At 60.2% G+C, this 13,842-nt stretch overlaps 1 protein-coding gene across 2 annotated transcripts in view; it reads left to right on the top strand.

Moving 5' to 3' along the window:
• Positions 1-13,842, top strand: part of NBEAL2 (neurobeachin like 2) — a 35,002-nt gene that overhangs the window by 1,288 nt on the left and 19,872 nt on the right. Inside the window, exons 2-14 of one of the 2 annotated variants that reach the window (XM_061996250.1) lie at positions 5,149-5,237; positions 5,655-5,840; positions 6,522-6,603; positions 6,708-6,829; positions 6,908-6,990; positions 8,383-8,468; positions 9,874-10,159; positions 10,231-10,337; positions 10,464-10,523; positions 10,626-10,709; positions 10,846-10,944; positions 12,350-12,924; positions 13,016-13,148. In XM_061996250.1, the coding sequence (XP_061852234.1) occupies positions 5,149-5,237; positions 5,655-5,840; positions 6,522-6,603; positions 6,708-6,829; positions 6,908-6,990; positions 8,383-8,468; positions 9,874-10,159; positions 10,231-10,337; positions 10,464-10,523; positions 10,626-10,709; positions 10,846-10,944; positions 12,350-12,924; positions 13,016-13,148 (1,992 nt within the window). The remainder of the gene's footprint in view (positions 1-5,148; positions 5,238-5,654; positions 5,841-6,521; positions 6,604-6,707; positions 6,830-6,907; positions 6,991-8,382; positions 8,469-9,873; positions 10,160-10,230; positions 10,338-10,463; positions 10,524-10,625; positions 10,710-10,845; positions 10,945-12,349; positions 12,925-13,015; positions 13,149-13,842) is intronic. The other variant, XM_061996251.1, reaches the window with a different exon arrangement.

Genomic DNA, 13,842 nt, shown 5'->3' on the forward strand with positions numbered 1-13,842 from the left:
ATGTGCCAGGCCATCAGGTGTATGTGGTTGTGTGGGGACAGGGGACATCTCCTTGGGGTCATTCAAGGACAATGTGCCATGGGGGACATGTGCCACACCATTGGCGTGCCCGTGGTCATATGTGCCATGCCGTTGGGTGTGTGTGCTCCTGTGATGGACATGTGCCACGCCACCAGGCTGTATGGGGACAGGGGACATCTTGGTGCCTGTGGTCACCTAGGGACACGTGCCACTCCATTGGGTGTACACGGTCCTTCGTGGCTCTGGACCTTCTGCTGTCCCACTGGCAGGCTTTGAGGCTTGAACCCAGGGCAGTGGGTGATGCCACCAGTCTGAGTGCCACCTCGATAGCGGCATCCCCCATCATCATCCTCCTCCCCAGCTGGTGGCATGGGCTGAAGGCCGCGTGCTGGGAGCGGGGGAGTTGTCTCTGGCAGCTTTGAAGCAGGGCAGAGCTCCTGTCACTGTGCCACCAGCGCTGGCAGAGGACAGGGATGTCCCCAGGGGTGTCCCATGGGGTGGCCATGCCACGGCAGGGATGCTGCCAGCTCTCGTCCCATGCCACCCCTGGGGGGGGGTCTGCAGGGACCTCAGCGCAGTCCCACCACCAAGCCCCACGTGTCACCCCGAGGTGACAACCAGGTGACCTTTTGTAGTTGGGTGAGTCCGGAGCTCTGGGCAGCACCGGTGAGGGATGGAGGTGCCGGCACAACGTTCCCAGGCAGCACCGCGCCGGCCGAGCCCAGAAGCCACCCAACAGGCTCTGCCAGCTGGCAACCGGCTGGGACGGGCACCGGCGGGGGCGGCTGGCGGCAGCGGCCCGTGAGCGCCGGCATGGGCCACCAGCGGCGGGTGGGTGCAGGGGAGGGGGACAGACACGTCTCGGGGCGGTGGGGAGTGGGGAGGGACGCTGAGAACCGGCACGCTCGATGCACCCTGGCTTGGCCGGCACCGGCGTGGGGGCGGCCGCAGGCTTCGGCTCGTGCTGGTTATGGGCAGTAGAGCCAAGCGGTGTCATGTGCCAGCCCCGGAGGTGATGCCCATCCTGTCTCCTGCCCCATCACCACCGCCGTGACCTTGGCCACGGCCCTGGCACATGCCCCAGCAGGGGCTGGAGAGGGATGGGGAAGGGGGGCAGCCGCCCCTGCACCCACCGCAGAGCCGTGGCGGTGGGAGGAAGCGCCGTTGGGGCGGCGGGTGACTTGGCATTTCCTGGTGCTCTGTGGCTTTGGGGGTTTTTTTTTGGTCGTTTTTGCACAAGAGTGAGGGAGAGGAAGGACGGGGGGGGGGGCAGATAATAACAACAACACCCCCCCTCGCCCTGCACCGGCGTGTCCCGGCTGTGCCGCCGCGGCTCACCCTGCACAGCCGCCATGGACGGGCAGGTAACGGGGGGCTGGGGGGTACGTGGGGACCCCCACACGCAGTGGGTGGGTGCTGGCAGGGAGAGGACGGCTGTGGGGTGGTGTTGGGACACCTCGGGGTCCCCAGTGGTGCTGTGGGTGCTTTGGGGGGTGATTGGGGCCCCCCTGTGTCGCTGGGGAGGGAGAGGGGAGCTGGTGTCTGCAGGGAGTGACATGTCCCCAAAGTGGGGGGGATGGTCCTGGAATGGGACTGCTTGGGGGTGCAGGGGGGTGTGGGGCACCCCAGGGTGCTGTGCTGGGGTGTGAGGGGATGTGGGGCACCCCAAGGTGCTGTGCTGGGGTGTGAGGGGATGTGGGGCACCCCAAGGTGCTGTGCTGGGGTGTGAGGGGATGTGGGGCACCCCAGGGTGCTGTGCTGGGGTGTGAGGGGATGTGGGGCACCCCAGGGTGCTGTGCTGGGGTGTGAGGGGATGTGGGACACCCCAGGGTGCTGTGATGGGGTGTGAGGGGATGTGGGACACCCCAGGGTGCTGTGATGGGGTGTGAGGGCACATGGGCACCCCAGGGTTCTGTGATGTAGTGTGAGGGGATATGGGGCACCCCAAGGTGCTGTGCTGGGGTGTGAGGGGGTGTGGGGCACCCCAGGATGCTGTGATGGGGTGTGAGGGGATGCGGGGCACCCCAGGGTGCTGTGCTGGGATGTGAGGGCACATGGGCATCCCAGGGTGCTGTGCTGGGGTGTGAGGGGATATGGGGCACCCCAAGGTGCTGTACTGGGGTGTGAGGGGATGTGGGACACCCCCGGGTGCTGTGCAGGAGTGTGAGGGGATGTGGGGCACCCCCGAGTGCTGTGCTGGGGTGTGTGAGGGGATATGGAGCTCCCCAGGGCACTGTGTGGGACATGGGACACCTCATGGTCCATCACTGGGGTGCTCAGAGATGTGGGTCACCTCAGGGTGCTGCACGGGGGTACTCATGGTCATGGGGAACCCCAGAGTGCCTTGTTGGGGGTGTGAAGGGACAGGGGTCACCTCAAGGTGCTGTGTGGGGGTCTGCAGGGACGTGGATCACCCCACGGTCCATCATTGGGGTGCTCAGAGATACGAGTCAGCCCTGGGTGCTTCTGTGGGCTGTGAGGTGACGTGAGTGACCCCAGGGGGTTGTGCTGGGGACTGCAGGGATGTGGGTCACCCCATGGTCCTGCACTGCCGTGGGTGACCCCGAGGGGCTGTACTGGGGTGTGGGGGGACGTGGGGCACCCCAAGGTGCTGCATTGGGTGCTCAGGCCCATGGGTGACCTCATGGTGCCACCCTGGGGTGCTCAGGGCTGCGGGTCACCCCGAGGGGCTGCACTGAGACGTCCCCAGGGCGCAGCAGCAGCACAGAGCGAATCAGGCCCTGCCTGCTGATTGGCTGGCGGCTGCCTGTGGGGCAGGTGTTCTGGGTGCTGATTGGCTGGCTGTTGTCTGTGGGGCAGGTGTTCTGGGTGCTGATTGGCTGGCTGTTGTCTGTGGGGCAGGTGTTCTGGGTGCTGATTGGCTGGCTGTTGTCTGTGGGGCAGGTGTTCTGGGTGCTGATTGGCTGGTGGCTGCCTGTGGGGCAGGTGCTCTGGGTGCTGATTGGCTGGCGGCTGCCTGTGGGGCAGGTGTTCTGGGTGCTGATTGGCTGGCGGCTGCCTGTGGGGCAGGTGTTCTGGGTGCTGATTGGCTGGCTGTTGTCTGTGGGGCAGGTGTTCTGGGTGCTGATTGGCTGGCTGTTGTCTGTGGGGCAGGTGTTCTGGGTGCTGATTGGCTGGTGGCTGCCTGTGGGGCAGGTGCTCTGGGTGCTGATTGGCTGGCGGCTGCCTGTGGGGCAGGTGTTCTGGGTGCTGATTGGCTGGCGGCTGCCTGTGAGGCAGGTGTTCTGGGTGCTGATTGGCTGGCTGTTGTCTGTGGGGCAGGTGTTCTGGGTGCTGATTGGCTGGCTGTTGTCTGTGGGGCAGGTGTTCTGGGTGCTGATTGGCTGGCAGCTGTCTCTGGAGGAGGTGCTGTGGTTGCTAATTGATTGTCAGGTCCACAGGTTGTGTTTGCTCTTGATGCTGATTGGTCAGCAGCACCACAGGTTGTGTTTGCTCTTGATGCTGATTGGTCAGCAGCACCACAGGTTTTGCTTTCTCTTGTTGCTGATTGGTCAGCAGCTCCACAGGTTGTGTTTGCTCTTGTTGCTGATTGGTCAGCAGCTCCACAGGTTGTGCTGCTCTTGGTGCTGATTGGTCAGCAGCTCCACAGTTTGAGCTGCTCTTGTTGCTGATTGGTCAGCAGCTCCACAGGTTGTGCTGCTCTTGTTGCTGATTGGTCAGCAGCTCCACAGGTTGTGTTTGCTCTTGATGCTGATTGGTCAGCAGCACCACAGGTTGTGTTTGCTCTTGATGCTGATTGGTCAGCAGCACCACAGGTTTTGCTTTCTCTTGTTGCTGATTGGTCAGCAGCTCCACAGGTTGTGTTTGCTCTTGTTGCTGATTGGTCAGCAGCTCCACAGGTTGTGCTGCTCTTGGTGCTGATTGGTCAGCAGCTCCACAGTTTGAGCTGCTCTTGTTGCTGATTGGTCAGCAGCTCCACAGGTTGTGCTGCTCTTGTTGCTGATTGGTCAGCAGCTCCACAGGTTGTGTTTGCTCTTGTTGCTGATTGGTCAGCAGCTCCACAGGTTGTGCTGCTCTTGGTGCTGATTGGTCAGCAGCTCCACAGGTTGTGCTGCTCTTGGTGCTGATTGGTCAGCAGCTCCACAGGTTTTGCTTTCTCTTGTTGCTGATTGGTCAGCAGCTCCACAGGTTGTGCTGCTCTTGTTGCTGATTGGTCAGCAGCTCCACAGGTTGTGCTGCTCTTGGTGCTGATTGGTCAGCAGCTCCACAGGTTTTGCTTTCTCTTGTTGCTGATTGGTCAGCAGCTCCACAGGTTGTGCTGCTCTTGTTGCTGATTGGTCAGCAGCTCCCCAGGTTGTGTTTGCTCTTGTTGCTGATTGGTCAGCAGCTCCACAGGTTGTGCTGCTCTTGGTGCTGATTGGTCAGCAGCTCCACAGGTTTTGCTTTCTCCTGTTGCTGATTGGTCAGCAGCTCCACAGGTTGTGCTGCTCTTGGTGCTGATTGGTCAGCAGCTCCACAGATTGTGCTGCTCTTGTTGCTGATTGGTCAGCAGCTCCACAGGTTGTGTTTGCTCTTGTTGCTGATTGGTCAGCAGCTCCACAGGTTGTGCTGCTCTTGGTGCTGATTGGTCAGCAGCTCCACAGGTTTTGCTTTCTCCTGTTGCTGATTGGTCAGCAGCTCCACAGGTTGTGTTTGCTCTTGATGCTGATTGGTCAGCAGCTTCACAGGTTGTGCTTTCTCCTGTTGCTGATTGGTCAGCAGCTCCACAGGTTGTGTTTGCTCTTGATGCTGATTGGTCAGCAGCTCCACAGGTTTTGCTTTCTCCTGTTGCTGATTGGTCAGCAGCACCACAGGTTGCGCTGCTCTTGTTGCTGATTGGTCAGCAGCTCCACAGATTGTGCTGCTCTTGTTGCTGATTGGTCAGCAGCACCACAGGTTTTGCTTTCTCTTGTTGCTGATTGGTCAGCAGCTCCACAGGTTTTGCTTTCTCCTGTTGCTGATTGGTCAGCAGCTCCACAGCTTGAGCTACTCTGGTGACCAGTTGATGCTCAGCCCCTGGGGTGGGCTCTGACCGCTCTGGCTGCTGCATCAGCTGATCCCTCCAGGGTGATGGGCGCTGTGGGTTCTGCTTGGCCAGCAGCTCAAGCCCCCTCCTCACCTTTGCAGAAGGACCTGTCCTACCTGCAGCAGTGGCTGGAAGCCTTTGTCATGAACTTTGAGAAGATCATCGCCCTCCCCTCGCTGGAGCCCCGCAGGTGAGGTGCCCCCAGCACCCAGGGGCACAGCACGGGTACCACCCACACCTCAGCCTGGGGCTTCCCACGGGGCTGGCTCGTCTGCTCTCGGTGGTTTTAAATCATCTGGTCCAGAGAGGCCCAAATATTGTGTTTAGTGTTGAGCCCCTTTCTCACTGCTGAGGCAGAACTGTTTCCCTGAGAGGGGTGTGAGCCCCTGTGCCAGGCTGCCCATGAGCTGGGGGAGTGCCCAGCCCTGGAGGGACCCCAAAGCCGTGGGGCTGAGGTGCTGAGGCTGTGGGTCAGTGCTGGCTGTGGCAGGGTGAGGGCAGGGCTGAAGTTCCTTTAAACCCAAACAATTCTATGTAGCCTGAGGGCGAGGGGTTGATGGGGCTGGAGGGAGTGTTACGGAGTACACTGTGGGTCTCATCCTGCCAGAGTCGTTTCCCCCTGTGTCAGGCCGGAGGAGTCGGTGTCAGAGATCCCGGTGCTGCCACGGGAAGTGCTGCAGGTGCTGAGCCAGCGGCTGGGACACAGCGTGGCCCAGGTCCCACGGGAGGGGGGCAGTGGGGCCAGCCTGGGGCAGGCTCTGCTGCTCCTCAAGTTCTTCATCATCATCTGCAGGTGGGTGAGAAACCCCCGTCACCACCACCAGCAATCCCCCCCCACAGGGGCATCCCACGTCCCCTCCATCCCCTCCCTGGGCTGGGGGGGTTCCGGGGTTTTGGTCCTTCTGGAGCTGCATCAAGTACATCACCCACCCACAAAGTACAGCATCCCCCCCAAAACACAGCATCCCCCCCCAAAGGGCATCACATCACCCCAGAACACACTGTTTACCCCCCTGACTCACAGCATCCCCCACAAAGTGTCAAGAAAAGTGCGTCCTTCCTCCCCTCAAAGCACATCACCCCCCTCAAAGTGCTGCATCACCTCACCCCAAAACAGAGAACTGACCCTCCCAAAGCACAGCATCCCCCTCAAAGTGCATCACCTCACCCCAAAACAGAGAACTGACCCTCCCAAAGCACAGCATCCCCCTCAAAGTGCTGCATCACATCACCCCAAAACAGAGAACTGACCCTCCCAAAGCACAGCATCCCCCTCCCCACCCCAAAATGCATCACACTTCCTCCCTCCAAGCACATCCCCGCTCCTGGCAGCAGCACGAGAGTGACCCCCCTGCCAGCAGCATCCCCACAAAGCCACCACCCCCGTGTCCTCTGGCAGGGGGAGGGACACAGGGGGCAACCACCCCCATAACACATGAACCCCCCTCAGTGTGGTTCCCCTTTCCCCTTCCAGGAACCTGGAGAACATCCAAGCAGACAAAACCCCCGGCTTCATCCCGGAGGTGCTGAGGCTGCTGCGGGTCTGTGCGAGCAAGGTGGGGAGAACTGACCCAGATTTTTTTGGGGGGGAAAAGGCTCAGATTGGTTGGGGTTTATTTTGGGGGGATTGAGATTTAATCCCACTCTGTTTTTCTGGCAGCTGAGGAATTGCAGGGAGGATGAGGGGAGTGGGATGCAGCTGGAGAGCGCCGTGCTCTACGCCCTCCATCTCTGCGAGTGCCTCTTCGATCCCTACCAGACCTGGAGGAGGCAGCTCAGTGGGTGAGTGTGGCACCCCCCTGCACCCCAAAACCCTCCACACACCCCTCCACACCCCCCACTTCAGCCCTCTCCTTCCAGGGAAGTCGTCAGTGCAAAGGAGAAGAGTAAATACAAGTTTGCTCCCGTCCCTCTGCCCACTGAGTTCGGCACCTTCTTCCAAGGTAAAGGGAGGCTCAGCCCCTGTCTTGGGCTCCAGCGGGTCAGGACGGGATCCATAGGTGCACAGAGCATCCAGGGACAGGTAGAGGATGGGAATGGGATCCATGAGCACAGGGAGGATCCAGGGAGACATATGGTATTCAGGGATAGGTGCGTGATTTGAGGGGAGATATAGGATTCTATACCTGCTACTGCTTGTCCTAGAGCTGCCCCTGCAAATGTAAGAGCCTAAACCTGCCCCAGCTCATCCTAAACTTGCCCCAGAACATCCTAAACCTGCCCCAGCTCATCCTAAACCTGCCTCTGCAATTACAGGATTCTCTACCTGCCCCAGCTCATCCTAAACCTGCCCCAGAACATCCTAAACCTGTCCCAGCTCATCCTAAACCTGCTCCAGCTCATCCTAAACCTGCCCCAGCTCCTCCTAAACCTGCTCCAGCTCCTCCTAAACCTGCCCCTGCTCATCCTAAACCTACCCCTGCAAATACAGGACTCTCTACCTGCTCATCCTAAACCTGCCCCTGCAAATACAGGACTCTCTACCTGCTCATCCTAAACCTGCCCCAGAACATTCTAAACCTGCCCCTGCAAGTACAGGAGCCTATACTTGCCACAGGATCGGTGTATGATTCAAGGGCAAATACAGGAGCCTATACCTGTCCAGGAGATCTTATACCTGCCCCTGGTTACCCTATACCTGTCCCTACAAATGTAGGATCCTATACCTGACCCTGGACATCCTAAACCTACCCTAAGGGCAAATATAGGAGCCTACACTGGATTATTATATGATTCGAGGGCAAACACAAGATCCTACACCTGCTCCAGGACTCTGTGTGTGTCCATAGGGGAGGAAAAGCAGAGGATCCTGTACCTGCCCCTGCAAATACAGGAGCCTATACATGCCTCTGGGTCTGTGTATGATCCAGGAGCAAATACAGGATCCTATACCTGTCCCCAGGACTCTGTATATGCCTGGATGGGGATGTTTGGGGTCCTGGGGGCAGGTATAAGATCCTGAAGCCCTGCACAACCTGGGGAGCTGCAAAAATAAGTCTAAAAGGGGTTTTTTGTGGGGGAATCCCACCCTCTCTGAATAAAAATCCCCTAAAAGTCCCAACGTGCCCAACTGCCTGAAAATCCCCAACCTGCACCCCAGAGTTGAACCATAAAAACCTGGGGTTTGGGGCAAAAATTAAACCTCCCCTGGGGCAGCCAGAGCTGCAAAATTAGTGAAAAGCTTCATCTCCTCCCTCATCAAAAGGGTCCAGCACCTCCACTGTGTCTTTTGGGGTGGATTTGGTTAGGAAAGGGTTGGGTTTGGGTGTTTTCCCCTCTGGTTTTTTTGTTGCTTTATTCCTCAAAGTAAATCTTCTCCCTCTTCATCCTCACAGAGTGTTTCCAAGCTGGAGGGCAGCTCCCTGAAACACTCCAGCTCCGACTTATCCACCTTTTTGGGGCCATTCTGTCTGGATCTAAGGTAATGTTGGGATGAGGGAGGTTTTGGGATCATCACCTAAGTGAGAAATCCCCCGAATGTCCTTTTCATCCAAGCGAGATGGAGGCTGAGATTAAACCACCTTCATTTTCATAAGCCCTTTAAAAGTTGTATTTGCAATTCCTAAGCCTTAAAAAGGGATTAAACTAGAGGAGGGGTTGAGCTAAAGCTCCTGGTTCAGCACCAGCTCAGCTCTGGGGTGGCAGATGAGAACTGTTATCTTTTTTGGCTGAAGAAATTTGAGTAGAAATAGGTTTTTAATTAACCCAGAGCGTGGAAATCACGATTTAATTAATGGCTTTGAAATTAATTGGCAGGCAGCCAGGAGAGGGGTGTAGTGAGGTGGGTGAAAGCTGCAGCAGCCTGGAGACATTGAGCTCGGTGTTTGTAGCCTCAGCTGAGGATTTTAGATTGTGATAAGGTGACATGAATGGTGCTGAGTTGAGCTGGAGGCCTGTGGGCAGTGGGGTTCCACAGGGATGGGTTCTGGGGCCAGTTTGTTCAACATCTTCATCAGCCACCTGGATGAGGGGACAGAGGGACCCTCAGCAAGTTCCCTGATGGCACCAAACTGGCCGATGCACAAGTGTCTGTGCTGCCAGTCAGTGAGAGCTGGGCACAGAGGAACCTGCTGAGTGTCACCCAGGGCAAGGGCAGAGTCCTGCAGCTGGGCAGGAACAAGCCCCTGCCCCAGCACAGGCTGGGGGGCACCTGCTGGAGAGCAGCTCCAGGAGAGGGACCTGGCAGTGCTGGTGGGCAGCAGAGAAACATGAGCAGCAGTGTGGGCTGGTGGGCAAGAAGCCAATGGCAGCCTGGGGGCATCCAGCAGAGTGTGGGCAGCAGGGCCAGGGAGGTTGTGCTGCCCCTCTGCTCTGCCCTGCTGAGCCCTGTGCCCAGTGCTGGGCTGACCAGCTGCAGAGAGACAGGGAACTGCTGGAGAGAGGCCAGGGAGGGCTCCCAAGGTGCTGAGGGGATGGAACACGTGTGAGGAGGAAAGGCTGCGGGAACTGGGGCTGTTCAGCCTGGAGAAGAGAAGCCTGAGAGGGGTCTTATCAATGCTGATCAATCCCTAAAGGATGGGGCTGCTGTGGGGTGGCCAGTGCCAGGACAAGGGGTAACGGGCACAGGCTGGCACACAGGCAGTGCCCCTGGCTCAGGAGGAGAAGCTCCTTTGGTGCTGAGGTGAGGGAGCCCTGGCCCAGGCTGCCCAGGGAGGGTGTGGTGGCTCCTTCTCAGGGGGTTCCCAACCCACCTGGACACGTTCCTGTGCCCCCTGAGCCAGGGGAAGCTGCTGGAGCAGGGGCAGGGGCTGGCTGAGCTCTGCAGGGCCCTTCCAGCCCCCACCATGTGGGATGGTCCTGTGACACAGTCCCTCACGTCCCGGCAGGCCAACGCTCTGCGTGCCGTCACGCCGGCGGCGGTGGAGGCGCTGCTGGGTGTGCTGCAGCGTGGTGGCACAGAGAACCCCCCGGGGCCTGGGCTGCTGGACTTGTCCTTGCGGGGGCTGGTGGCCGTGGTGCACGTGCTGCACGGCAGCAGCCCCGGCGCCGGCCCCGTGCCCCTGCGCCTGCTCCTGGACGGTTACTTCAGGGTGCTCAACTCAGACCTGCCCGTGGCGTCCCTGGCGCCGGAGGCGGCCGGCGGCCTCGTGGCTCTGCGTGTGCTCATGCTGGGTAGGTGCCTGGGGACGGGGACGGGGCTGGGGACTCGGGACGGGTTCTGAGGCGGCCGCACGTCCCTGTAGATGCCATCCCGGCCATGCTGAGCTGCGAGGACCGGCCGGTGCTGCAGGCTGTCTTCCTCAGCAACAACTGCTTCGAGCACATCATCCGGCTGCTCCAGAACAGCAAGGTACCGAGCGCTGGCCTCCCTTGGGGACCATCCTCACCCTTCCTGGCTCTAACGCAGCAGGGCTTTGCTGGGGCGGGACCCTCCGTAACCCTCTTCCCCCCACGTGCCGCTCCCTGTGCCCCACAGCTCTACCTCGGCAGCTCGCGGGAGGCGGGTGAAGCCCGGGATGAGGTCCCTTTGCAGCAGGTATTGTGTGGGGCCACCCCATAACCAGAGCAGCAGGCGTGGTGGGCTGCACCCCCTCGAGCCCACGGCTCAGCGCACCCACCACCCCCGCGATCCCCGCAGGGCTGTGACGGCGGCTCCGACGCCATCGCGGTTCACGCCGTCGCGGTGCTCACCGCCATCATGAGCAACTCGCCCTCAGCCAAGGTGGGCAGCAGGCCAGAGGCGGGGAGGATGGCCCAAAAGCACATGGGGTTGGTCATTCTCACCTCAGGGGCGGGCTGGGGGGAAGCAGCGCGTGGTGGGGCTCGTCACGGGGTCCCACGTGCCGGGTGCGTTGCAGGAGGTGTTCAAGGAGCGCATCGGCTACGCCCACCTCTATGAGGTGCTGAAGAGCCAAGGGCAGCCCACCCGACGCCTGCTCCAGGAGCTCCTCAACATGGTGAGCATGGCCCCTTCTCCTCCACGCCAAGCCTTCAGTGCTGGTGGTCCGTGGTACATCTCAGCCCTTGGCAGCTCCACTCCTTGCCCCTCAGTCCTCTCCACCCTGCTAATTGCCAATCAGCTTCCTCCTGAAGGGTCCCAGGGCCGTCTTGAGCTTGGAGTCGTGCTCAGCTTTGGAGAGTTTTGAGTTCTTACTGATGTGGTACTGCGTGTTGTGTCAGGGTCTCCAGGATGTTTGATGCTTAAGGCATCTCCGAGGCACTAGATACATGGGGATCTCTGCACAGGGGTTTACAAAATGCATGTTGCTCAGAGATCTCCAAATCCCTTGATGCATGAGATTCCCCAGGCCTTTTGATGCCTAGGGGGTCCCCAAGCCCCATGAAAGTCCCCCAAACCCTTGATGTATGAGGGTCTCCAAGCTTTTTGATGCCCAGAGATTTGCAAGACCTTTGATGCACCGGGGTCTCCAAGACACTTGATGTGTGGAGGTCAATGCATGAGGATCTCCAAGCTCTTTGATGCTCAGGGGTCTCCAAGCCCCTTGATGCATCTGGTCTTCAAGACATTTGATGCATGGAGGTTGGTGCACAAAGGCCTCAAAGGCTTTTGATGCACAGGGATCCCCAAGCCTCTTGATGCACAAGGTTCTCCAGGACCCTTGATGCATGGAGGTCAATGCATGAGGGTCTCCAAGCCCCTTGGTCTCCAAAACATTTGATGCATGGAGGTTGATGCACAAGGGCCTCAAAGGCTTTTGATGCACAGGGGTCCCCAAGCCCCTTGATGCACAAAGTTCTCCAGGACCCTTGGTGCATGGAGGTCAATGCAAGAGGGTCTCCAAGCCCCTTGATGCATTTGGTCTCCAAGACATTTGATACATGGAGGTTGATTCACTAGGATCTCAAAGGCTTTTGGTGCAAGAGGGCCCCCAAGCCCCTTGATGCACAAGGTTCTCCAGGACCCTTGATGCATAGAGGTCAATGTATGAGGGTCTCCAAGCCCCTTGGTCTCCAAGGCATTTGATCCATGGAGATTGATGCACAAGGGCCTCAAAGGCTTTTGATGCACAGGGATCCCCAAGCCTCTTGATGCACAAGGTTCTCCAGGACCCTTGATGCATGGAGGTCAATGCATGAGGGTCTCCAAAACATTTGATGCATGGAGGTTGATGCACAAGGATCTCAAAGGCTTTTGATGCATGGAGGTCCCCAAGCCTCTTGATGCACAAGGTTCTCCAGGACCCTTGATGCATGGAAGTCTCTGAGACACTTGATGCACAGGAGTCTCCAAGGGGCTTGATGCACAAGGCCTCTGCTGCCATCCCAGGCTGCCCATGGGGGAAGACCCATCTCCCCTCCATGAGCTCGGGACATCACCAACCACCACTTGTGTTTTGGCAGGCGGTGGAGGGCGACCACGGCTCCTTCCCGGTGCGCCCCATCCGCAACGAGCAGCCTCTGCTGATCCTGCTGGCCTGGCTGCCGGCGCTGGCGTGCCGGGACCTGCAGGCGTTCCTCTCGGGTTGGCTGCGGCGGCTGTGCGAGGCCTCCCTGCCCAGCCGCCTCACCTGCGTCAAGGCCGGCATGGTGGGCTACCTGCTGGCCGCCCTGGCCGCCGAGCCGGCGCTGCCGGCTGCCTGCTCCCAAAACCTGCTGGAGCTGCTGCGGGCGCTGGGCGGCCTCTCCATCCGCCCCGGGGAGCTGCGGCAGCTGCTGCGGCTGCTGCGGCGCGAGCGCGGCCGGGGGCCGCATCCGTACGCGGCGCCGGTGGTGCGGGCGCTGTCGGGCATGGCGCGGGCAGAGGGGCCCCCGCGGGCGCTGCAGTGCTTCGACCTGACGCCCGGCATGGCGGGGATCATGGTGCCAACCGTGCAGAAGTGGCCCGGCAGCGCCTTCGCCTTCCACGCCTGGTTGTGCCTGAGCGAGGAGGAAGCCGAAGCCCCGGCGGCGAGGCCGAAGAGGAGGCAACTGTACAGGTGGTGCTCGATGGAGGGGCTGGGAGCCGGGAGTGAGGTGAGGATGAGGAGGGGCAGCTCCTCCATCTCCACCGTGCTTCTCCTCCGCCAGCTTCTTCACAGCCGGCGGGACGGGCTTTGAGGCGTTCTTCACCGCCGGCGGCGTGCTGGTGGTGGCCGTCTGCACCAAGAAGGATTACATGACAGTGGCGTTGCCGGAGTTTGACTTCAACGACTCAGCTTGGGTGAGCTTTGCCGAGGCCAGATGTATGAAGTTCAACAAGGGCAAGGGCTGGGTCCTGCCCTGGGGCCACCCCAAGCTCAGGCTGGGGCACAGGGGCTGGAAACTGCCCGGAGGGAAAGGGCCTGGGGAGGTTGGTGCTGGCAGCTGAACAGGAGCCAGCAGCGTGCCCAGGGGGGCAAGAAGCCAGTGGCAGCCTGGCTGGGATCAGCAGTGGGGTGGCAGCAGGAGCAGGGCAGGGATTGTCCCCTGTGCTGGGCTCTGTGAGGCTGCAGCTCCAGGGCTGTGTCAGTGCTGGGCCCCTCACTCACTGCCAGAGGGACACTGAGGGGCTGCAGCGTGGCCAGAGCCGGGCACAGAGCTGGGGAAGGGGCTGGAGCACAAGGGGATGGGGAGGGGCTGAGGGAATGGGGGTGTTGAGCCTGGAGAAGAGGAGCCTGAGGGCAGACAGCAGCACTCTCTGCAGCTCCCTCACATGAGGCTGGGGCTGGGGGTCTGTCTGTGCTCCCAAGTGACAGGATGAAACAGGCTCAAGTTGCCCCAGGGGAGGTTGAGGCTGGAGCTGGGGAACAATTCCTTCCCCCAAGGGCTGTCCAGCCCTGTCCCAGCTGCCCAGGGCCGTGGGGGAGTGCCCATCCCTGGAGGGACCCCAAAGCCTGGAGCCGTGGGGCTGAGGCCATGGGTCAGTGGTGGCCGTG

The sequence above is a fragment of the Colius striatus genome, chromosome 5 (genome assembly GCF_028858725.1).
Source record: "Colius striatus isolate bColStr4 chromosome 5, bColStr4.1.hap1, whole genome shotgun sequence".
NCBI classification, from domain to species: domain Eukaryota; kingdom Metazoa; phylum Chordata; class Aves; order Coliiformes; family Coliidae; genus Colius; species Colius striatus.